Raw genomic sequence first — 24998 nt, forward strand, 5'->3', positions numbered from 1 at the left:
CCACTGACATGGCACCAAGAAGGTTTGGTACCTAGACAAACATCATAATTTCAACTCTCTACACTGAACGGAGATATTTTCACTGTGAAATCCCTGGCATCCTGAGACAGATTTCAGAGACAAATGATTCCAGAAGTGCTCATCTTTCTTCACTGACTAGGAAAAGAGTTTGAAATAGGGGGTTTAGACTCAACACCTGGTCTGCACATGGCTACATCAAACAAGATGAACTCTGCTCTGAGGGTAAGGCAATTTCCTACTTCTAAGGAGAAAAGTATGCTTATCAAATAATAATAATACTTGATCAAAAAAGAGAACAAATCAGAAGTGTTCACTAGTGCTCCAAAACTAATGGAAACTTTCAGTATAACCAAGCAGTAAAGGAATACAATGAAAAGTAGTATTTGCCTTTTCTCTTCTGCAAACAAAATATACACCTTTCAAATCAAATCCAGCAGACCTTACTCAAAAAATCCCCCCCTTAGTTTCACAGAAGTCACACTGATAACAAACTAAGCCCTACTGCACATGCACTGAATGTATTCAGTATTGCACAAGGTCAATATTTGTATGCAAAATTAGAAGAACAATTCAAACATCTCTCAAATTCTCACTGCCACTCTACCCTGCAGAGGTACGTACCTATTAGTGCCTTGCCAAATTCAGCTATGTGATATTACTGCACTATGGTTGGTTAAAGGACTACGAAGATGATTTTCAGTGCTGCTTTTTTTTTTTTTTTTCAATAGCAACACTTTACTATTTCTATTCCCTACCAGCAAATGTATGAACAATCTACCTAGCCTAATGTACCCAGCCATGTGAATATTTATGTCCATTTACTGCAGTGAGGGAAAGGCATTACAATTACGGCTTTTTCAGAAGCTGGTAGTCACTTGCATGATGCCTAGGACAGTCATTTTAGACATGTGACATTAAATGTTCTTGGATTTTATTTTTCAAATATGAAAAAAAATTAATCAAGGTCAGGCAAAAGGCAAGAAAACACACAGAACATGTTGGTAGTTCTGTGTTTTGATCAGGAAATCCTGTTCTCTTTTCTACAAGGCATGCAAACTATTTTTGAAAGTAACTACGAAGTACGGATACCTCTGTTTTGAGGTGCTCTCCTTAAGAGAGTATAGGAGTCTGTTTGTCAGAGCTTGGCTGCGTGCAGGGAAAGAGACCTGATCTCAGCTTGGTCACTGGAAACCATTAGTTACTCCTCAAAATCTTCTCTGGAGCATTCATGCATGCCGTGCTGCTGTTGGACCTCAAAGCACTCAGTGCAGCATACCTGGGGGCAGCTCACAGCTCCTGTGACCAGCAACAGCAGCGCTACAGAGAAATGCAACACCTGATCCCACAGACTATGACTCTGACACTATTTCGCAGGCTTGTTGCTTCACTCTGCTAGAAGAACCCTTGTAGCATATCTTCCATTAAAAGTGTTACATTCTTTTTCCCCCCACAATTTCTTTCAATCTCGTTATTTCCTCTCTTCTACATACCACTTCTTCCTTCCACTTGCTGCAGTGACAGCAGCCACCTCCACTGCCTATCCACCTTGGTGTCTTTTTCTCTGTGTATCTGGTACAGATGCAAAACACTTTCACCAAACTGACCTGCAGAGTGACCATCCTGCTACCCACCATGGGCACCTCTCTATTAAGATGTCTGCAGGTAAATGCTACTGGTACCATGCAGGTAGTGTTCAATGGGCTGTTCTGATGTTTATCTGGCTCATGTCCGTGAGAAGCTCCAGGACTGACCCTCCATACCAGACTACAGTGGGGTGTCTGGTGGAAGACGTATGACCCATCACCCTTGGACCAGCATTTCTCAGGACCATCAAGCATTTGGGACTCAGATGGAGAAAAAGTGAAAAGGAGATGGTCTGAGTTTGTGCTTTGCACTCACATGCATTTTAGCCACCAACATCCTAAGTTACATGGGATTTTAGACAGGCTACATCTTTGTTTTTCCTGAAACCCTGGCTCATTTTCTCTATTTTATTCTCCTTTTTTATACCTTCTTACTTCCTATATCTTAGTTACTTTAAGCTCTCTTGAGATTTTCCTTCTTTCAGTCTGTAGGATTTCCCCCACTACAGGATCACAGTATTGCTTAAGGCTTGCAGGTCTTTCTGCAATATGTGAATAAAAAGTAAACAAAGAGAGACTCGAGTAAGCCAATAACAAAACTAACAATCAAACTATATGGATGAGCTAAAACCTTATGAGTAATAAAATACTCTCTAAACAGAACTCTTGCAGTAGCATTCCTGTAAAAGATGTAACTGGAGTTAAGCACATGAATATGGGGATAATATTGAGAAGACTATCAGTAGGGAGTTGTACAGACTTCTAGCTGTGGAAGGAATGTAGAGTAATTAGACAAATTGGTTTGTTCTCAGAAAGTGTAGTTGATATGTACCAGCAGTAGAATCTCAGGTTCCATTAGTTTGCAAAACCATGTCTTTGTAACCAGGAGGAACATTTTTTCATACTAAGAATCCAAGTCTGTGGCTCAAAAGTGTGTTTTGATCTTCTTAATGAGAATCAAATAAATGGCCCGTGATAGTATCTCCAAATTAATTTATTCCAGCATAAATCCATGACCAAACTTCTATGCATACAGATTTAGAAAAGAAAAATGTAAGAAAACCAGCTCTAAATTCTTGCCTAGGAAAAACACAACTGACACACACAAATTCCATTCTATTTAATCAAATCAGTTCAACTCATTGATCTACTGATGTTCACAGTAATTCTGGTGGAGACAGAAACATAACTGATTTTCTCAGTCTCGGGGACCGATTCTTACCACTACAAAACATATATTTACATATGCTAACATCTGGGGGATATTTTTTACACATGGACTTATGTTCCTGTCAACATAATGTAAGTCACCTCAAACCAGTTAATAAAATATAAGGGGTTTAAATGAAAATAGCTTTTTTCAAGTACTTGATGCACTAGTGGTGTGTTGGGTTGTTTTTTTTTCCTGAAGAGAACTCTTCAGTGTAAGAAACTCTGCTGTCAGGATACTCCTAAATGAAGTTCTGAGGATTGTTATAATCTCAGCAAGGAAATAAGAGGTGATGCAGTGAAACCAGACGGCACTAGCACTGCATGGCTCTGGGAAGACTGACTGCTTAGCACTCCTTAACAGTGTCTCAAGCAGATAAAACATGCCAGTAACATGTGGTGGGGAGGGTGCGTACAATTGTATATTGTACTTTTGGGAGTCTCATTTTCAACCGTTCACAAAACCTGTGAAGAGAGAAGCACTTAAAGCTACAAAGTCTGGGACTAGTTCTGTACTGAGAGTCAGGACAACTGAAGGGACTCAGGTCAATGTTTTCTTTAGAGCACATGTAATTTTGGATGAGAAGTTTACTGTCATTGCTTCCCTGTAGTGCTGAGGCTGAATTCCTGTTGGTTTTGACACGTACTAAAGGTCTTTTATAGCAGGTGCTGTAATAAAATACACTGTACTACAAGAAGAATTGCAGTATATGGGAGATCTAAGACCACCAAAAGACTAAACATAATCATCACACCTATCTTCTTTTAGTCTGCTCTTGGAAACTCTCACTGAATGACTGGGGGTGTCTCTCTTCTCTGTTGGTATCTGTAGCAGTGAGACAGGAGCTGAAAAAAATCTTCATTTTTTTCCTAAAAATATTCTGGTCCCATATGAAAACTAAGACTTCCTTCAAGAGCTAAAATTAGCACTCTTTACCAACACCAGTTTAGTCCAGAGCATCAAAGGGTGTTTTGTGAAGAGCTATTGGCTTCCTGTAGCTATTAAAGCCCCTCTCTGCTTGCTCAAAAGCAGGCAAAAATTGCCCATCTCAGCAAGTCAAACCTCCACACTGGCCTTTGTCAGCTACTGGGGAATGGTTTAGTACCAAGATGAAGAAGAAATAAGACTGCTCTTCTAACATATGCCAGCCATCAGTGTGAGCAGCACATTTACCCCTCTCTCCTTTAAAACTGAACCTGGCCAGTGTAGAGTCTGGGACAAAATTAGGCTAAATATCATCTCCTATGAGACAAGGTCAGCCCAGTGACAATGCCTGTGACACAGGCCTGTGACACACACATGCACACACTCATGCTATATCCAAAAGCAGTCTAATGCTACAGCAGAAAGAAGTTCAACATTTTTGCCTCCACAAGGTGCACAGCCACTGTTCATGCTGTGGTTAGCACAACACAAGGCAAATATTCTGCCAGTGCCCATGGCACGCGGTTGTCCATTTCCTCGGTTCAGTAAGTTCTCCTTCCTTCATGAAACCTCTTAGCCTTACCAGTGACTTCCAAGAGCAATACAGAACATACAGATGTTTAATAGAAAGTCTATTGATTTGGGAAGCTAAAAATCTGATCAAAAAAAAAAAAGGCATCAGAATGACCCCAACAGGGTCAATTAAAACAAATGAATCATTATGGTAGTTTATGACTTAATCTTCATCTTAAATTGGATCATTACAGCAAAATCCTGAATTAGGGGTATCTTGCCCTGTGAATTGCTACAGCTCCTCGCCAACCAGAATGCAACCCTTTTTGCACGTCAGTCCGAGCTTCCCTGCAGCCTGTCTGGGTAGGTAGTGTGGCAAAGATACTAAAAATGAGAAGGCAGAGATGTTAGGAATGCAAGTAAAATCTGTCCCCATTTCTATCCTTTAAGATAGTTTGTCCCTGCCCGGAGAGGCACCAGCTGCTGAGTAAACACAAAAGAGATGAAAAACACATTAACCAATACTCACAATGAAGGGGGGAAATAAGCAAAGCAAAAGAACAGCCATGACAGTCAGTGATGGCAGCAGTTCACTTTTCTCTGCAGTCTCCGTGAAACAAGCATCTGCTGACCATACACTGACAGTGTTTGTTATTCACCTCAGAGACACTATGACCTTCCCAGGGGAGGAAAATTAAGGATGCACATTCATCTGCTTTCAAATAAGACCCGACATCAGATCTTCAAGTAAGCAGTTTTCTGCAATTAGGGGAGGTGCTGGCCATTAAAACTCATGCTGCACTCAGGCACTGACCCTAAAATTAATAACTTCCTTCATCCAGCAGCTACATATTCCCATTTTAACGCTCATTAATCCAAAGAAAAGGAGATTGCTGGTCTAGTTCAGTTCCTAGTAACACAGCTCCCTCTTTCCTTGCAGCAGAAAGCTCCCAAAAGGCCAGCTAAGGACTACACCACCATTCTGTGAAGTGCCAGATAATGATTAGCTTTTTAAAGAGCTACCCATTGTGGGGTCACTAGTTTTAAAACTGCTTCCTTAGTAATCACTTAGATCTATTTACAAATTACTGATGCTTGCACAAGTTTTGACCCAGTGATAACTAAGACTGCATGAGAAAGAGCAACAGGAGAAGAAAATGCACACCCTCTCACTGACTTCTACTTACAGATGGGTTTCTATTTGTAAATAGAAAAGTCAAAACGGCACTTTGACCTGTGTAACTGCATGGAGAGAAAACATCTTGTAATTGACATGTGCTTCAGCAAAGGCAGGGGCCCGGCTGGCATGGCTGTGCTGTCCTGCAGCACAGCCCTGGGGTCAGCCCTTACACAGCTCAGTAACAACTCCAGGGACCCCTGGCATCACCTCTTTGCAGAGTAGGTCTCTGAACTTAGCTACGGTGTAGTGCAGACTCCTGAAAGCCAACTGTTTTGAAAATGTGAATGGTGCCTTCCCTTTGTAGGAGGACAGCTATCACATGTACTCATACAACTCACAGCCAACATGCTGTAGTGACATTAGGTTATAACACTATTTCAGATTTTGAAATCAGAAATACGGATTCCAAAATTAGGATAAAGCATCACCACTTCTAAGGCTTCTCCACAAAATGCCAATGTTTAAAGACCACTGGAAGCACTCTTAAAAAACAGAAGACACACATGTACGTGACAGAATCCTGCACACAGGCGACTCGCTCCAACTGCCATTGGTGACTCATGGTAGGTGCTTTCAGCAGATGGCATGTGCTATCAGCCCAGCTTTCCGGTTTGGAGGCCAAATGAGGACTATGTTTACTGCCCAGTAGCTACGAGAGAAGATGCTCCATGAACGTAGCTGCAGGGCATGGACAGAGAGCTCATGCCAGCACAACGCCATCTGGTCTGGGAGCTGCCTTGGCATCTGCTTGGCAAACAGCCTCTTGACTTGCCTTGCCTTACCTTGGTGTTAGAGAAAATTATTTTAATTATCAGCTGCCAGATAAAGATGAGGCAGAGGAGAACAGGGTTGGTTACCTCTTCCTGCCTACTCTGTTGTCTTTAAGTCTGCTCTTGTAGCAGTGCCTAGTGTCTCTGAGTCATGGCATACAAGACATTTTAATGACAGTCATTTTGCCCGGTTCCTGCATGCCTGTACATAGGGAAAAGGGAGCAAACATTTTAAGGGACTATATGAAAATTCTTTGTAATCTACCCATACTGATCTGTCACATCAGTTCATCAGCCTATCCCGAGTCTGAAGCCAAGTTATAAGCATGTGATGTACAGGATTACTATAAACACAACACAGAAGATGAGATGTTGGCACGCACCTACATGGATACCAATCAGTCAGAAGAAGATATAGTTCTGAGTAAAATAGAAAAAAATACTAATTAGATTTCCTTATTGGCTCATTATTTCTGAAAGATGGAAACTTCTCTTTAAGTGATAATTCAGAGCTTGAGTCTGTGTCTAGAAACATTAACCTACTGTATATAATACAGTGCCAGTTCAGCATCCACAGGGAACAACAGATGCGTCTAGGCAAAGCTACTTACAGAAGTCAAGATCAAGTAAGTAAAGATGTCAAGCTAAAGCACACTGAAGTCTTGCATGGAAGCACTCTTTCAGAAGTACAGCAGCTTCAGTTTGCTTAGCTTAATTCCCCCTCAAAGGGATTAAGTTAAACCCTAAAAGATACTTTTATTTTTTAATAAGAGCATCTACAAATGGATTTAATGTTCTTTAATGTTATAGTAGTAGTTAATTTCTCTTAGCTATACTCAGTCCTTGCACGGTCTGAATTTACAGAACACTTGGTTGATGCCACTCTCTGCCTATGCACGCTGTGTGTTGTAGCTCATGGAAAATAACTCACGAGGTGCACAAAGTCTGGCAGGACCTTTCTGCAAATTCAAGCACTGGACTGCTGCCTTCCCTCTGGGGCATGTGAAAATCGCAGCAGAGAGTACTCGAGGTGACTCCTGATGGTCACAAAGTCACCCAACTTCTCACTTCAGCAGAACCAGGACTTCATCACTGGGGCCCACATCCGCAATGGGATGTATGTTTTAAGCTCTCGATGGTATCCACTTTCTGACAATTTTTTTTCCCCTCCAGGACTAGCTAAAACCACTGGATTTATTTTTTTATGTCACAAAGAAAAGGAAGACAAGATAATTAAACCTGCAAGATCCTACATGAGTCATGATCTGAGATTCATTCTAGTGTAGTATATTCAAAAACATGGCCTGGGAAGGACTCCTAATACTCAAAGCTGCCACTTTTAATTTCCTCCTTCTCAGTAGCAGGATGTATGTAGAAAGTAAGCTAGTAACAGCAGGGAGATAAACAGATATAAAAAAATGTTAATGCCAATATACATTAAAAGTGCCAGCCTGCAGGACCATTAGGTCAGGCAAATGCATTATATACGACGGCTGATTATCTTGCCCTGGTACCCCACAGAGGATACTACATTTTACTAAACCCCAAAGAATTACCTTCATAATTCAAACAATGCTAAAACAGAAAAGTGATTTATTTCTCAATGCCTATCGACCCACTGCAGCAGCATGACACTGCTGAAAAAAAAAGATGTCCAGAGTAACTGAAAACACACAGAAACATAAAAATTTTGTCAACTCGTCATCAGGGCACATACAGTAACATTAATTCTAGCTAAAATTTACAAGAAGTAATTTGACGAGTATACTCTGGGACCACAGTTCCCTTTGTGATGGCAGCATCCTGTAAGGTAAGGACCGTACAGTCATTCCCTGCTCCACTACTACACTCTGATCTTTTCCTTCTTGTGGAACTTTCCATTTATGAACTCCCACTGTACAGCAAAAATGCCTATAATTAGTCCCTAAGTGAAAGAAGTTGCCATTTGTTCTATCCGATTTCATCCCATTTTTATTCACTCCATTGGTCAAAGATAGCCAGTTCTCCATCTGATCCTTCTGTGCACTGTAATGCTTCTCAGTTTTGTACTGCTAGTAAATTTCATTAATATACAGATAATTTTTTTTTTCCTAAGTCGTTAATGAAAATAGTTGATGAGAGCAGTCTGAGGATCAACCTTGTAGGAATCCCCTGCTAAACTGTGTCAGACTCAGACTCCCTGTCAGCTCTTCTTTGGCTAGTTTATTGCTATCACTAAAAAGTAGATTATGGCCTAGATTTATTAATGATTTGCCATGAGGAAAGCAGAGCTCTGTTGAGGGAGTAGAGGAGAGGAGATCTGACGACATTAGGGAACCCTTATTCAAAATAGTCTCTCAAACAAGCGAGCGAGTGATTCTTCTGGTACTAACAGCTTCCCTAGTCTCCGGACACAGCTGAAAAAGCCCTGCCAGAAATAGGCATATAAAATTCATGCATTTTTTATTATTTGTTCCTTTTCAGTTTCTTTTCTCCCCCAGGGGCTCATCACCAGGTTGTGCAAGCTCCAGGTACATGCACACACAGCTCCCCACCAGCCCCAGGCTCCAGCCTCCCACAGCAGAGTCTCCCTGCACTCCCTTCCCATCCCAGCCAAACTGGCACTCTGGTTTTCGGGAAGAAAATTTAATCCCTCACAGGAAAGCCTGTTTAGCATACAGGCTTTTCTGGCAAGTTGAAACACCTTCCTCTTTGGTTACAAAATGGTGAGTTATCAAAAGCTGAAAAGAAATTATGAGATTCTGCTACAGAGGTTGGACAGTGGATGCCCTTAAAACTGGAAGATGCTGGTGGAAGCACCTAGCTGTAAGACTAGAAACATACCAGTCAATGATAAAAATGACCTGCTCGCTGGCTTGGTGTTTATCCTGGCTGCACTGCAAATTATTGTAGCCTGTTTGTACCTGTGGCAATACAGCAAAATGTTGGAATGCTATTTAGGATAAGATCTCATCAAACACAGGCACTAAGATGTGACATACACAGGCTTTGCGCTCAGTCAAGGGACTGTACCTTAACAACTCCTTGAGCACAGCAGATTTTAAGGAGGGAGTTTAACAGAAAAAGCAATATCCATCATGTGAAGGGTCCCCAGCACTCTCCGGCCTTTCAAGATTTTAATATTTTTCTCCCTTTTATATTATTTTCCTAAAAAAGGGGCATTCAAAGAGCCCTTCAAATACACATCATGGCACACACAAGCCAAGACTTTAATCACAGCAAGGCAATGAAGAAAAACATTTTTTCCCTTCTTGTGCACAGCCGTTAAAATAGCTGTAAGCTACAGTAACAGGCAGTTTACACACACTACTAGCCAAACAACGCACATAACAAAAGGAAATGATTACTATTTTTGCAAACTAAGGGCTCTGCTTTGCTGTGCAGCATTAAAATGCATTTGCCCCACAAACCTCATTCCCCAAACTGCAACGACGGCACCTCTGCTAGAGCCACCGCAGAGCACAAGGCCACACTGGGGCACCCCAGCTCTAGAGGACAGCCACAGGCAGGTTGAAGGAGGGCACCGGGCACGGCCCTGCCCGTGCTCGCTGCTCCACAGGCAGCGGCTGAGCACCACGGGGGCCAGCAATATGGCTCAGCGCAGCCAGGGACATAAAGCCACAGGCAATCTTAAGCCACAAGGCAAGTTCGGCCAAAGCTTCTCCATCAACACTACAATGGAGAAAAACAGTACCTAGCATTTAATATTACTCCATTTATGTTGTTCTATGTTATCATGATTATGAACACAACGTGAAGTAGAAGCAAAAAGCAACGTTCTTTCATGCTGTGAGCACTCTTAGTGTAATCTTGTGCCCCTAATACACAAACTGTGTTTACACCAACACACTTAACAATTTTAGGACTGCCTATGAAATATAGTTCCTTCTAGTTAAATTTAAACATGCCATCAAAAATTCATGGCATGTATCTACCACAACTCTACCTGTGCATGTTCTCTAACTGGGATCTGAAATATTTTCATTGCTTGATTTTTTTCAGAAAGCAATTTTCTAACAACTCATAGAATTGTCCAACGTTTTGGGGGAATACAGGCAGAAATATTTATTTCTACACTCTCCAAAGAGGAAAACTGAAACATTTTATAAGAGAAAATGTCACTGAATAGGTATCAGTTGTTCCTTCTGAGGGAGAAAAATCCAGCAATGTGAATTACTCAGCATTATAGCTGTTTTTTGCCTTTCATCTCACTGACAGCATCAGTGACAGAATGATAACCCAAAAAAGAGAGATAAAAGGACACAGAGGTATACTGCAGCAACATTAAGCATACACAGTTGAGTATTTATGTGCTGTGAGCACAGGATGATCTGGACTGACACAATCGGGAAAAGGCAATGCGTGAAGGGTTTTTCTCTTTCTTATTGATTATTCTCTTTGCTACCAGAGGGAATTTAGGCCAATACTGCTGCTTCCCTAGCAGTTAGAGACATGATCTAAAGTAAAGGAGGGTGCGTGGGGGAAACACTGAAATAATTCAAAGATATTCCTCCTTATGTCTTAGGTGCTGCCTAACTGTGCCAAATCAACAAGGATATCTCACAGAGAAGCCTCTCTTCTGCAGCTGCTAAATGCTGGCACCCTGCAAAATCATGTGTAACATGTTCCACCTTCACAAAGGTCTAATGTATTAATGAATTATGCAGCAATCAAATGTAATTCAACTTTCTCTTATAATAAAAAGGTATGTTAAACTGAGGACTCTCCTCCCTATAAAAATCCCTTTGCTCCTTCAAAGTGGCATTTGTAATGATCTGAATGTTTCTCCCTTTCCCTGCCCCCCTCTCCTCTCTGAAGCATCCTAAGTAATGGCAGAAGATCCATATGTATTTAACTGCACAGGAAGTTGGGGGAGGGGGGGGGTGGAGAGAGGGAGGAGTGGCAAAAGTAGTTATGAACTCCACATTGCGTATGAGCCCAGGCAGGCATCTGCTTCCCGGACACATTCATGCCTGTAACATTCCCAAACTACTGAGTGCACATGCAGCTGCCTTCCCACAGTGATTCAAAGCTCCTGTCTTCTCCCATATTGCTGATGGCACAACAGCAGCACTGATGATATGCCTGTTTGTGCAGTATTCCTGCACTGAGAAATGCAAGGGGGAAATATATATGTATTTTAAAATACACCTCTCCTTACGTCACTAAGAAGGCCAAGAACAGAGGAGGCCCTTTTGCTGTATAAACAGGCTTGCTGAAAGCCTGCAGCTGGCAGTGGATGACAGACAGACTTTTTCTTTCTGTCACCATTTCCCTACCAAAGCAGCGAGAGAGATGTTGCCAGACTGCCTCTGTTTCTGCCTACAGCCAAAGACAAATTGCACAGAGGTGGGTAAAGAGTAGCTCGTTGAAGCAACTGATAGAAACCTGGCTCCTCTCTGAAATACCTCTTCTCCTGCTTAAGAAGATGCTGCGTAGCAGAGTGCATATTTTGTGACTTATTTATGTTGCACCCTTTTGCTAGCTATTTTTAAATAAGTATCTAAGCAATCTGCACAATCCCTAAAATCTAGTATAATAATTATGTTTTACCTGGTGCATATTAGAAGTACCAATTTAAAGGTAGTTCTACCAGTTACAGTAAATGGTTTCCACAGAAATTGAAGGTACTAAAACACCATCATGAAAAATTCTTGTATTTGGAGTAAAATTGGCAAAACATTTGATGTAAAACCAGAGTTCAGTTTCTCAAATGCAAAATTGATACCACTGGGCTTTTCAGAAATTGTTCGACGGATGAACAGGACTCTTCAGAGCACTTAGAGGTGCTCTGAAAAATACTAGCAGGTCAGAGGGAGCCATATTTATTTTTAAACAACTACTGGGTGCTGAAATTAGCCTCACTCGGTGTCTGGCATCAAAATGTACTCGGCAGCCTGCGCTCTTCCAAAAATCTTTTGATATCTGAACTTTTCTGAAAATGTGCCCATGACTGTGGCCAACAGGCTCTTCCGAACATTTTGTCACAGCAGCTGCTTCCCTCTCCTCCAATCCCAGACACTTGGTTGCAAAAAAATGAGCAAAAAATATACGTCCCCCTTCCTGGCACACTTCCATAGGACTGCTGCCTGCTGAACTCCTGGAGCAGTGAGCGAGGAAGGGGCAGAAGACCCTCCCAGCAGCCCCAGGGACCACCCTTGCTGGTATAATGAAGTGCAGAGGGGGAAACACATCACCTGGGCAGCAATACACCTCCTTTGCACAGCAAGGTGCAACCCAGTGACCCTTTCACCCCCAATTCAGTCCATCTCCAGCACCAAGGTCAACGCCAACAATGCCGGTTCTCTCCTTAAAGCAAGTTTGAGAGTACTAAGTGAGGCAGTGATAGCCATCCCTGAAGGTACACCACGACCCTGCACGGCAGCTAACTGAAGGGAAATAATCTCTGGGACCCTGGAGACTGGGAGATCTTTTGCCCAGAAAACATTTTATGACCCTTCCTTTGAAAGGCCCAATCCTCCTGTATCTTCCCCATGCAATTAAGCAGTACTTATATGAGAAGAACCACTGATTTCAAACATTTCCTTGCTTGATTAAGGTTTACTCATCAGAAACAGATTTGTCCTAATTCAGTGATGGGACTCAGATAGACTAACTTAGCTAACTTGTACATATACCTTGACGCAGACAAATGGATTGTTTTGTTCTTATTAGTATCAGCTATTATCTTTATTTCTGCTTTGACTCATATTCTGAATCTGAGTCAAGACTTCCTCACTGCAGATCACGGCTGACTGAGAAATTAGTCTTTACAATTTAATAGAACACGTATGTGTTTGCCTCAGTCTGATAATGTGTGCAGACTATTAACAGAGAATAAAAAGAAAACATATTTCAAGCTTGCAAATGCTAGAAAAGGATAAACCAAAGGAAACATGTATCTTCAGCTACTCGGTAGCTAAAGGATTGCTTTGTCCATTTCCACTTGTGCTTTCACATTGCAGAGGTTAAATAATTTGTTTCAGGATATTCAGGTGATCTCAGATTTAGTGAAAGACTTTGGGGGTCTTTTTAAATTAATGTAAACTTTGAACAAAATTTGACCTGATGGGCAAATTTAAAGATCTTCCATTATGCACAGCACATATTACATTCATGCACATTTTACATAATCTACAGTAATTTTATACCAGGCTTATACACAATATTGTCCTAATAAACAGAAGGTCCTCAAGGAAATTCTCCCATGTCATATGCAAAAAAAAAACCCCCACTCCTGCAAAGGCAATGGAATATTTCACAGAAGACAACTCAAGAAACAGGATCTTGTAGCCAACATGCCAACAAACATCCAGAGAAAGAAACCCACAATTTGAGATGGTGACTAGATATTTGGAAATATACAATAAATCTTGCTATTCTCACAAAGAAGGTCATTAAAAACAACAAACTTGGGGTTTAGTACAATGAGGAAATGCTAGCTACCAAACCAGAAAGATTTTCTTGAATAGGCATCAGAAGTAAATCATATTTACCAGTAAAAAGAACTACCAGGTATACATTTTTCATGGATACCATTTTGATATAAACATTAATGTACTAAATTTGCCAATAAATTTTGTCATATTTTAAAAGCTGAAAAGTTAGAAGACATGAAACATGCTTGCCTCAGAAGGGTAAAATAAGTCACCTGAAAAATCAGATCTCTCTCAAGAAAATAGGTGAGTTTGCATTAACATCAATAGCAAAGCAAATTAGAAAAGCAAAGCATAAAAAGGAAATTCTTACTTTAACTTCCACTGTCTTCCCACCTTGCTCGATATGCCTCTCAAGATATTCAGAAGACAGCAGGTCACTGGAATAAAAAGAAAAGAGAACCATAAGCCTTGTGCATGTGTTCTTGCACTCCCTCTCAGCAAGCACTGATTAAAAATTAACATTTGAAAAGGGCAAGACCTGCAGGATACTTTTCCTAAAATGTTCATAAAAATCACTGAAACAACCACCTTCAATGGAGTGAGTTACACAGTGCATGGGATACATTGATTTTTAATACCAGAAGGTGGGACAAGTGTCCTGGTTTCAGCTGGGATAGAGTTAACTGTCTTCCTAGTAGCTGGTACAGTGCTATGTTTTGAGTTCAGTATGTGAAGAATGTTGATAACACTGATGTTTTCAGTTGTTGCTCAGTAGTGTTTAGACTAATGTCAAGGATTTTTCAGCTTCTCATGCCCAGCCAGTGAGAAAGCTGGAGGGGCACAAGAAGTTGGCACAGGACACAGCCAGGGCACCTGACCCAAACTGGCCAACGGTGTATTCCATACCATGTGACGTCCCATCCAGTATAGGAACAGGGAAGTGGGGGGCAGGGATTCGCCGCTCGGGGACTGGCTGGGTGTCGGTCGGCGGGTGGTGAGCAATTGCACTGCGCATCATTTGTACATTCCAATCCTTTCATTATTGCTGTTGTCATTTTATTAGTGTTATCATTATCATTATTAGTTTCTTCTTTTCTGTTCTATTAAACCATTCTTATCTCAACCCACGGGTTTTACTTCTTTTCCCGATTTTCTCCCCCATCCCACTGGGTGGGGGGGGGAGTGAGTGAGCGGCTGCGTGGTGTTTAGTTGCTGGCTGGGGTTAAACCACAACAACAAGGAAAACTGAGGGGGGGCTTCTTCACAGAAGGTTCAAAACCAGCCACTGATAATGATTTTAATTCAAGAGACTTTTCTATTTGCTGCTAAAAGAGAACAGTAAGGAAGTTAGGTGAACTTTAAAAAAAAAAAAAAAAAAAGCAGAAGGATGAGAAACCAGTTGTAGTCACTCCTGCAGCAGGCTATATCTGAGGGAAAATGGCAGCTGCATCCAGCAGACGCCTAAGGACACAATGGCACAATAATGAAATGACCTTGTAAATTCAGTATGATGAGCTCAGGATCACTCTAAATAGGTAGGCAAAGCCACCAGCCGCAGGAGCTGCACCACACCGTAGGGTCATGGCCAATTCCACACGGTGTAGGTACTAAGGCAGGCAGCGGGTGCCATGCTGTCCTCAGGCCCCAGGGCAGGCCTCCATCAGGGCCCATCCCTCACGCTCGCTCCACCCGGGAGCCCAGCAGCTTTAGCAATGTCAGTGGAAAATGCTCTGGGCAACAGCAAACTCAGACTCAAAAGTACACAAGGCTTTGGAACAAACACTGAAGAGAAAAAACAATTAGACCTGAGGCAAATGTATGTAAGTTAAATGCACACTGTATTTACCAAGACACTTCGTGCTGAACCAGTCAGATCCTCTTCCTCATAAGCTATTTTCTAGGCAAGGAAATTACATCAGAAATTTCACTAAACATTTTCAAAGATCACAAAATTTTAACCTAGATGAAATCTGTATAAAGATTTGATATTGTCCCACCTAAGAGGTGATTAAACTGGAAAAGATGAAGACTGGTAAAGAAAACATGACAACAGGCACGCTGACTGACACGACAGCAGACAACAACCACAAGCCTTCTCAGCAGAAGAGGCAAAATTTCACGTTTCTCCTTCAAGCAGCGAAATACCTAGGCTAGGGGTGAGCTGACATGCTGTGGGAGGGGAAGGACAGTGGAGCGGTGCCCAGGGCAGCAGCCACTCAGCTTCCCAGAGCTTCAACCTGGCTAAACAGGCAGCAGGGCCATGGACTTTTTTGCTCACATAGGCATTCGTGACTGCCCAGAACAAGCCCTGAGCGGGACGAGGTTGGTAGTATGGGTCACTCCATATCAGCCCTACAAACTGCCAGCTTGATATTTGCATTAATAACCCAGGCACAAAAACCAGGAGTGCTCTAATGAAATATGCTGATAATGCTAAGTTGGAAAGCATGGGGAATAAAGAAGAATATTGAAAAAACTCCCACAGGAAAGAGCTGGATGATCTTCAGGACTAGATATTAGAAACAGGGTCAAATTCAATTGTACAAACAGCAAATTTATGCACTTAAGGGCTGAAGGGAATTTGTATTATGTTGTTTTGGAGGGCCTGGTTTATAAGGAAGTGAGACATGACTGCACTTGTTTCTGGCAAAATGATTTGCCAGATCAATAGACTGTCTTCCTGAAAAACACAACTGTCATCCCAGAATACATGAAAGAAGATGTATTTCCAGTCAAACTGAGGTAAGATTAATACTACTGTCCAAAGGAGGCCTCTTTTCAAATACTGCAGACAGATACTGGACAGCTTTGCTTAGAAAGTTCAATTACCCAGAAGCACAGAGAGGCTCCTGAGATAACCAGGGAATGGAAAGCTCCTGAAGTCTAGCAAAAAAATGAGTTGTGAGGGGATCTGAATGCACCAGGGTTTATACACCAAGATGTAAAGGTAGGCAATTAGGCTATAGAAAATGCTGGCACAACCTCAGATGTAGATGGACTGTCAATGAGTAAATGGAAACTGGAAGTTAAAAAGAAGACTTTATATCTGAGTGCAAGCGACAGAGGCAACAAAAAGAGGGATGCTAATAAATTTCTGAATGGGAGCACCCATGGGACAACTGTTCATGGAGGTGGGGGTCCCCTCAGTCACAGTGAGTTCACAGCTGGGTGCTGCTGAAAGCAGGAAGTCTCAATGCCCCCTCAGCAGCAAGCGTTGAACCTATCTTGTGTCAGCATGAGCACTCATCAAAATATTCTCGGTCTCAGAACTAACGCTCATCAAAATGCTCTTGGTGTCAGTACCGGCACTCGTCAAAGTACAGTTAGGAGGATTCAACAAACCCATGGTTTTGCTGCATTAAGTAATTTAAGTCCCTTGTGAAGAGGTACGATGAGCCCCAGAGCTAACGCAGGGAAGGGAAAATACCTCAGCAGCTGTAAATAGGGAAGGAAGAAAGGGCAAGCATCTCCTTCAGCCACTGCAGAACAGGCGTAACCAGCTGCCCCCAGATTCACACTCTAGGACGCCCTTAATTCTGGTCAGGCCCATATACCTATATTGATGCTTTGCACAGCAGCCTGCGAGTGACACATTATTGAGGAGGACCTAAAAGAGATGCTGTTCTTTGAGTTACTGATTACAATCCTCTAATTCCTCTTAGAAGGATTTAGGATACTCATCCACCTGGGGGAAGTTCAAAGACTTCTATAAGGTCTGTATGCCTTTTCCAGATTTAGAAATTTAGACAGATGCTCTCTTAAAATGCACTTAGTTTAGCTTGCTTAAGTTAGATACATGGTTTCTCAGCATTCACTACACTTTCTTTCCAGCAAAAGTCTGCTTCCACAGGTTTACTAAAGCTACCACTATAGCTTAGGGCTCTACTTGTACTCTCAGCTATTTCTGGGGGAATCAGTTAAACTAAGACCATCCTCCTTATCTGATGGCCACAAAGGGATTTGTGCCAAGAAAGATGCAAGAGATTATAAAATGTAAAATATTAAAGTATACAGTACAAAAGACAGAGATCAAACAGAATGACTTAACTCGGAGGGAGTTTACAGTTGTGTTTGGAGGGATGACAAGGAGAAGCACAGGGTCTTTGCATGTGGGTCTGACAAAATTATCGCTTTTTAAAAGATCCTGCTGTTAATGTTTTTATGTTCTGGAAGATCATATGTTATGTTCTCAAAGATCTGGAAATTGTGTCTGGCATGAGACAACAAAGAGATTGATCATTCTCTGCCTTGTACAATGCAAGAAGTAGGAGGTAACAGAAGAGGGCAGTAAGCTCAAAACCAATGAAAAGAGACCTTTTCTGGCACAGCCCCTGGTTATAATGTGGAACCTCTTGCCGCAGGAAAGCATGGATAGTGGAGCTCTGTACTGGCTTTCAAGCTGGGAACAGACAAGTTAATGGACATAACTGAGGGCTGCCAAACACACAGAAGTTATACCTGACTCAGAAATTCTTGGAGTCCTGGAAAAGGACTCTGGGGAAGCCTCATACGCGCCTGTTCTGCTCTTCTGCTCCTCCCTCAGCATATGCCTTGGGCCACTGGGACAGGACAGTTGGCCAAGCGCCCCTCTGACCTGACCTGGGCCGCTCTGCCTGCACCCTGGCAGGGCCCTGTTTCTCCCAGGGGTTATGTAGGGTCTGCCGGCATCCAGCGCCAGGGTTGCTGGGGGCCAGTCAGCTGCTCTTCTCCCACCCACCACCCCTCTGATGGACACACCCACGTTGTTCAAGTTGTGTTTACTTTCAAAGTAGGCCAAGAGAATGATTCCTAAACAGGTCCATCCATTTCATCCTCCTGCTCAGTCCCTACTTTCAGGACAAAAGGGCTGGAAATGGTTGGGGAGCCCCTGGCATACCGCCGCCTCTCAAGGTCTGTCACAGGCGTCTCGGTTCCCGAAACAAGCCTGGCTGGAAGGGAAACACCACGGGGTCACCAGCCTGCACAGCTCCTGGGGACAGAGCCGAGAGCTTACAAATAGATGACAGGTCTCAAATTTAAAGACATTTTTAAAGCCTACCTTAAGTAACGTGGCAAGCAGGATATGTCTGGGAATATTTTATCAGTAGAAAAACCCACAAATTATGCCATGTTATGCTTTATCATTATTATTATTATTGTTATGACTCACTGCACAGAAAATATCATAAAAAACACAACACTCTTGCAGATCCAATAATGCAATCAGTGCTATTACAAACTAAGCTACAACCTAACAGTTATACACAGTCTTGGAAACTTATGCCAAAAGATACACTTCTCTCACAAAATCACATCATAGGTGGACTAGTGTTTTGACTTCAGTAACAGTGAGGCACATAACTGTGTAATTTTAATAAAAGCCATTACTTTAAAACAAACTAAAAGCTATAGTGAAACACTTGTGAAACATGATGAAAATTATTTAAGCGACATAAGACACTGAGCAATCAGCGTTAAAATAATATGTATTTCAACATAAATCATACAAGTCTTTCCTATGGCAGAGATGAAATAGGAATAATTTAGCTTGCCTGCCAATCTATCCTAAAAGCCATCTTTTTCAGTTTAAGTAGTAGTTTTTGTATTAATTATAAAGAAAATCTGCACATGGGGGGTGGGGGGGGAACAGATTGTGGAAAAAAAAAATCTTTGAAACATGAGGGATGTAGAAAATTACAGTGGAAAAAAATCTACACTATAAAAGACAATACTACAGAATGAGATTTTCAGAAACATTCGCTGAGGCGTTGATACAAATTCTTTGAAAAGGCATGGCAAAAACCTGCATATGTTAAGACCTAAAAATAAAACATTTCACAGGAAAGAATCACATGTGATCTGTGGCTTTTACAAGGAAAAAACAGTTATGCTAATAATAGCAATTCTGTTTTCAGAGGTGTTACTTTAAAAATGTACACAAATGAAGTAGTGTAGTTTTGTTTACAGCAACATCATTTTCTGGAGCATTATCTTAAGTCACAAACATATGAGCCCATCGCGTACAGACCCAATAGCATAAGGGCCAGAACAAAAAAAATGAGCAAGATCCTCTCTGCTCTTCCAAATCTCCCAAATAGTCACAACAATAGTACACAGGAGTAGGGGGCTGGGGGATTTTTCTTACAGAAGAGGGCCCCAACTAAGGAAGTTATCCTTATCCAAGATCATGCATGTATACCTTGAATTAACTGTAGCATTTGCATATGAGGTTTACCAAACCAAAACTGGGATTTAGAACGAAGGAAAACAGATGAGCTTTGGAAATAGATGGGTCCTCCAGCAAAGAGGCTCTTCCAGGAAAGCAAAAAGAGGGGAAAAAATGAGATGGCAAGAGAAAAGAGGACAGAACAGGCCAAGTGTTTAAAGAAACAGACAGAAAAAAACAGGCGATTATAAAGCACTTCGACTTGAAAGAAGAAAAAGAGGCTATTAAAGATTTTTGAAAAGGGAACAGGTTTGCATTTGAATATGAAATGGATAACAAACTCGGAATTATCCCTGGAAATGAAACAGAAACTTTCATTTTCAAGAGGAGAAGGAAAATGCCCATCACCAGCTTCTGAACTAAAATTAACTCTCCAGATTTAAGAGACTGTAAAGATGGAATGTCTAAAAGTTATGGAAGGAAAAGAGCAGAAATGATAGGGACCTCTTTAGAGGCTATAGGAAGAATTACAAACTTAAGAAAGGTAGAAATAAAGGGAGTTCATAATCATAGTACTAAAATGCATCTTTGTTGGCATATCAGTGTTATAAATGAGAGAAATGACTGGCTTCATGATATCCGATATCATTGCTGTGTCTCCTCGGACACTGTGGGAATTCTTTATCATTTCTTCTGTCTGTTCACCCTGATTTCTGTCTCCACAACTCTCCATTATGCACACCTGAAATTTCAGATTAAATATGGTGCTAGACAAGGACATCAAATGCAAGATCTGAGCTGAGATGCATTACTGAAAAGGAAGACAGAGTTTTAGCTGAAATCAGCAGAAAGGCCTGGATGGGTCGAATGCCAGTAGGAAATTGTCAACAGGCATATGCAGACATTCAAGAGAAAACAACGGGTTCAGGGAAATGGTGGAGACACTGATATAAGAAAGATGCCATATCAACTGCATAGTTAATGCTAACCCACACTGCAGGAGCAAGCTGTACGAAGGGAGCCTCCTGCAACATCACGCTTGAGAGGGCTGTGGTAAAAGGAATGGGCACTGTTTGGGTATCAAGCACATGAAGATGAGGAAACTTCCCATTAAGTGAAAGATTTTCCCCTGATGGTGTACATCCTCTACCAAGTAACCTGAAAAGGTCTCAATTGTAACTCAATTATATAAGGGGAAGTTATCCCCCCTCAAAAGAAGGGAAAAGGGAGGGAATCAAATTTATATAGGACATTATTGTAAAAGATGGGAAACTACCAGCATGTTGCTTTGAGAAAAGTGCTGAAAGACTCCTTTTATTAACAGGACTAATAGATATGGAAGGAGTGACAAGGGGAGGTAATTTTTTAGAACACCCCATCTTGTACAGCAGGGAAGAGAAGGCAGGCTGATTATTATCATGAAACAAGGACCAAGAAAGTAGAAAACTAGATGAAAGCGAAGAGAAGGGATGTTTCTATCTGCCAGTCAGTAAGAGTGCAAGGGACAATTAGCATTACCTCGCATTACACTACAGTCCTAAAACATTTCCAGTATTGGCCATGAGCTAACTAAAAATTACAACAAGATAAGAGTCAAAAAAGCCACTTAGACAGCAGATTTCTGTATCTGACTAGCTAGGACATTTTAATTCCCCTTTATCCTCATGCCTACCCAAACACCTTCTCTCTGCTCATACATGATCTTTCCTTTGCACTTCAGGGGGGTTTAGCTATCTCCATACTCCATGAATCTATCTGCTTTAATAGCCACAGCTCTAAAACTTTCATCCCCTCCTTCCCCTCAAAAGAATTGCTGCATTTCTTTTTATGTGGATAGTTAATTTAATGACTGTATCTGCTAAGTTAGCCAAATGGACTAATCAATCAGAATTAGGTAGCTTCTCTTAGATAAGGCAGCAGTTTTCACAGTGCCTACTTAGAGGAAGGAAAAACAACTGAGAAAACCAGAGCCAGTTCTTGTCTGCACAAATTGAAGCTTCTCCCCTTTTTTAAATATTCTTACTATGCTTTTCTGTTCTTGTTGATGCTAATACGAAGGGGAGAAAGAAGAAAGTAATTTCTTAATGTTTCTACTCCTACTGACTATTTAAGACTTTCTCCAAAAAGAAATTAGGGACTCATGAATGGGTTGAGTCCTCAAAGGATTATACACAAATGCTGAGTCTTACCCAATCTCAGTCCTTTCCTGGAGCTTAATTTCACATTTCAGTAACAGACAATGATACACAACTGCAATCTCTGATGAATTTTCTTCCAAATACTAACATTTGCTCAATTTTTTCCTCTCCAGGACTTCTCTCTCAGATGTCTAATGCCATCTGACTTGAAAATGCACTTAGTCCCTTTATCCCTTAAGAGCTAATTTGCCTGTGGAACATGATAGTAACTGCCCTGCACCAGACTGCAGACACCAAACTGCAGAGCAACTCTGCAGCCCTGTGCAGGGCCTCCACCTCTAGCATCAGAGATGAAGTCTTACAGCTCTAGCTTACAAACAGCATGTGTTTGATTTACTGGATTGGCTTCATTTCTTGATGGGAAAAGGTTTAAGCAGGTTGAAGACATTCTTGCTCAGTTTCACTAAATCTCTGTTACGCACATGGTTCCTATTACTAGCACAAAAAAGGAGAGCGGACACAAGAAAAGCTGCAAGGAAAACCTGTAAAGCAACAGTGGTAGTTCCAATACTCAGGCTGGTGCGGCCATATGCTGATGCTGGACATGCCTTGTACACACGAACTGTACCTGAAGTACATCCAGCTCTCACTAACAGCAGGCATTTTGTGCTACCACTGTCCATCTACAGTTACTACATCACAGACTTTTTGGCCCATCCTTATCAACTTTTGCAATTCAGTCTGATCTCCTCTATCTAAATGACCACATGGGCAATTCTATGAGAAATCACTGTAAGTGCGGCACATAGTGATGAACAGATACTGCTTTTATTTTCCAGGGAAAAAACTAAGCTTTTATATTTAAGTTCTGCAGCTAGGAAGAGAGACACTTACAAACTAATCACATTTCTTTTCACAATGTTTTAGTGAAATCTGAATGTAGCTCTCTACCCCAACGACGTAAGAATAAGACAAACCTAAAGCAGCTCTGAAATCATAATTTCAGATTCTATTTTTTATTGCAACTTAAATATAATCAAATTATTGGTAATATTTCTTGCATCAATATTAACATTTCTTAATATGAATATTGAAATTGGTCAGTAACATCTGATACAATATATAATGAAAATACTTTTTTTAAAATAAAGCATTTTAAAACATTTTGTGGCACAAGCGCTGCAAAGGGCACAATTCAATACAGCAGTTAATTCATCCTGCTGGTGATGGAGGGAAGGTGATTACATTCTTCTCTTTCAGACAACAGGGAGATTTAATCTACTGCCCTAACAAGGAAGCTGCACCGTCTCACACAGAGATTCTTCCCAGTATCCAAGTGGAGACACTGCCACTCAAGATGCCACAATGATAAACCAGAGACTTTAACAAGCATAAAGAGTAGATGGCAGCTGCTTGCAAGACTCTTGTCAGGCAGAAAGATGAAATAGGATTTTTCTAGTTCTAAAATTCTGTTTTCACAGCCAAAGTTGAAAACAGTCTGGGCAAGGTTCACTTACGCTGCTGCTTACCTAGTTTTTCCTTACAGTACTGATGGCAATGCAAGTGTCAATAAAACCTCACTCTGCTTTTGCTGATGAGTAATTTACACCTGTATATCTTCAGGCAACTACTTTTTTTTCCCTACAGAAATTTCAGAAGGAGTCCTATTAAAATGAGCAGCTATTTTTAGACCGTGTTCATACCACTACTACAAAGCAGCTTCCTCAATGCCATTCTGTTCATACACTTGTCACTTTAAAGTCAGGATAAACATAGCTAATTTTAGTATTTGAGAAGGTGGTAAATTAATAATAAAGGGAAGAGGCAAGCACACAAGAGGCACAGGCTACACATATTCCTGCACAAATCTACTAGTGTGGTCTAATCCTAGTTTTTAATACACCTCTTCATACAGTCAAGCTGTTTTATACTATACGGAAAACCACTTCACAAGTAAACTCACTTGTGATTTCAAGAACATTTCAACCCAACTCTTTGTTCATATTTGTGTATTGTCCACAATAAAACTGCAAAATTAAATGCTTAAGTAAGTGTTATAAAATATCAGCCATCTCAACATGGCCCCGACATGACTTTATGCTATTAAATACAAGCACATACATTTTGCACAGGACACCTGCATCATTTAGTGAATGGACATTACTAAATATTTTTATTTGATAGCTTCCTTCAAGATTTGCCCTCAAATTTTAATTACTGTAAACATCATCTTGCCCTGGAGCAGAGACAAATTATTCCTGTACTCATGAGCATTTCCATGACGCTCTCTCAAAGTATTTGCAAAACACAAATACTGAGTCCTCTACATACTGCCCCTCAGGAGACTAGGTGTTAGTGTTTTCCTCAATAGTAGAAAGCTGTGAAGTATCTGTTGGTTTGGGTGCCCAGTTTGAAACTTCATAGACCCATATATTGTAGAAATACACTATCTTTTTCAGATGTGTCCTGCGCTGTGTTGTAGTTAGGACAGCTCAGGAGCTCTTGGAGCTCTTCAGAGCTGATCCCAAGTGTCCTGCTCACAGGGCACCCAAAGAACAACAGTCAGTCACTAGAGGAAATGGTGCAGGCACCACTTTGGGAGATGCTTGTTCAGAGCCACGCAGGAAATCCCTGTCAAAGGGATCAGGCATCACCACTTGCTTTGCACATACGCACTTCCCAACCCAGTAACAGGTAAACTGGGACTGCCCAGCAAACCGTCTCATTGCCAGTACAGCCTTGCTTCACTCCCAGACTACCTTACTTTGGCAACAAATAGCACCTGATTACACAAATAAAATAGAAAAACTTAAGCTGCATAAAATAGGAATACAAAGGGGGCAAATTGTGCTCTACTCCAGCTCCTGCCTGTTTCGTCATCTCCTTCCAAACTCCCCATCACCGTACCCACCTCCTCTGCCCTCAGGTCCCCTCTCCCTGGCCACATTCCTCCTACTCCTCTATTCCCCAGCCCATCACCCCTTCTTACCAACGAGCTTTTCCATGCCACTGCTTCCAGCTTCTGCACGATGCCAAGAAAGACCAGCAAAGGAGTCAATATCTCTTCAAGGTTACATTTACAGTTTGGCACTAACACTGAACACATCCATCCTAAAATGTGCATCCTTAATGAAG

At 41.4% G+C, this 24998-nt stretch overlaps 1 protein-coding gene across 10 annotated transcripts in view; it reads right to left on the reverse strand.

The window, feature by feature from the left end:
* ADAM22 (ADAM metallopeptidase domain 22) overlaps positions 1 to 24998 on the reverse strand; it is a 139507-nt gene that overhangs the window by 62922 nt on the left and 51587 nt on the right. For all 10 annotated transcript variants that reach the window (XM_052802858.1, XM_052802776.1, XM_052802839.1 and 7 more), the window contains one exon: positions 13951 to 14017. In XM_052802858.1, coding sequence (XP_052658818.1) covers positions 13951 to 14017 — 67 coding nt within the window. The remainder of the gene's footprint in view (positions 1 to 13950; positions 14018 to 24998) is intronic.

The sequence above is a fragment of the Harpia harpyja genome, chromosome 1, assembly GCF_026419915.1.
Source record: "Harpia harpyja isolate bHarHar1 chromosome 1, bHarHar1 primary haplotype, whole genome shotgun sequence".
In the NCBI taxonomy this organism is placed as follows: Eukaryota; Metazoa; Chordata; class Aves; order Accipitriformes; family Accipitridae; genus Harpia; species Harpia harpyja.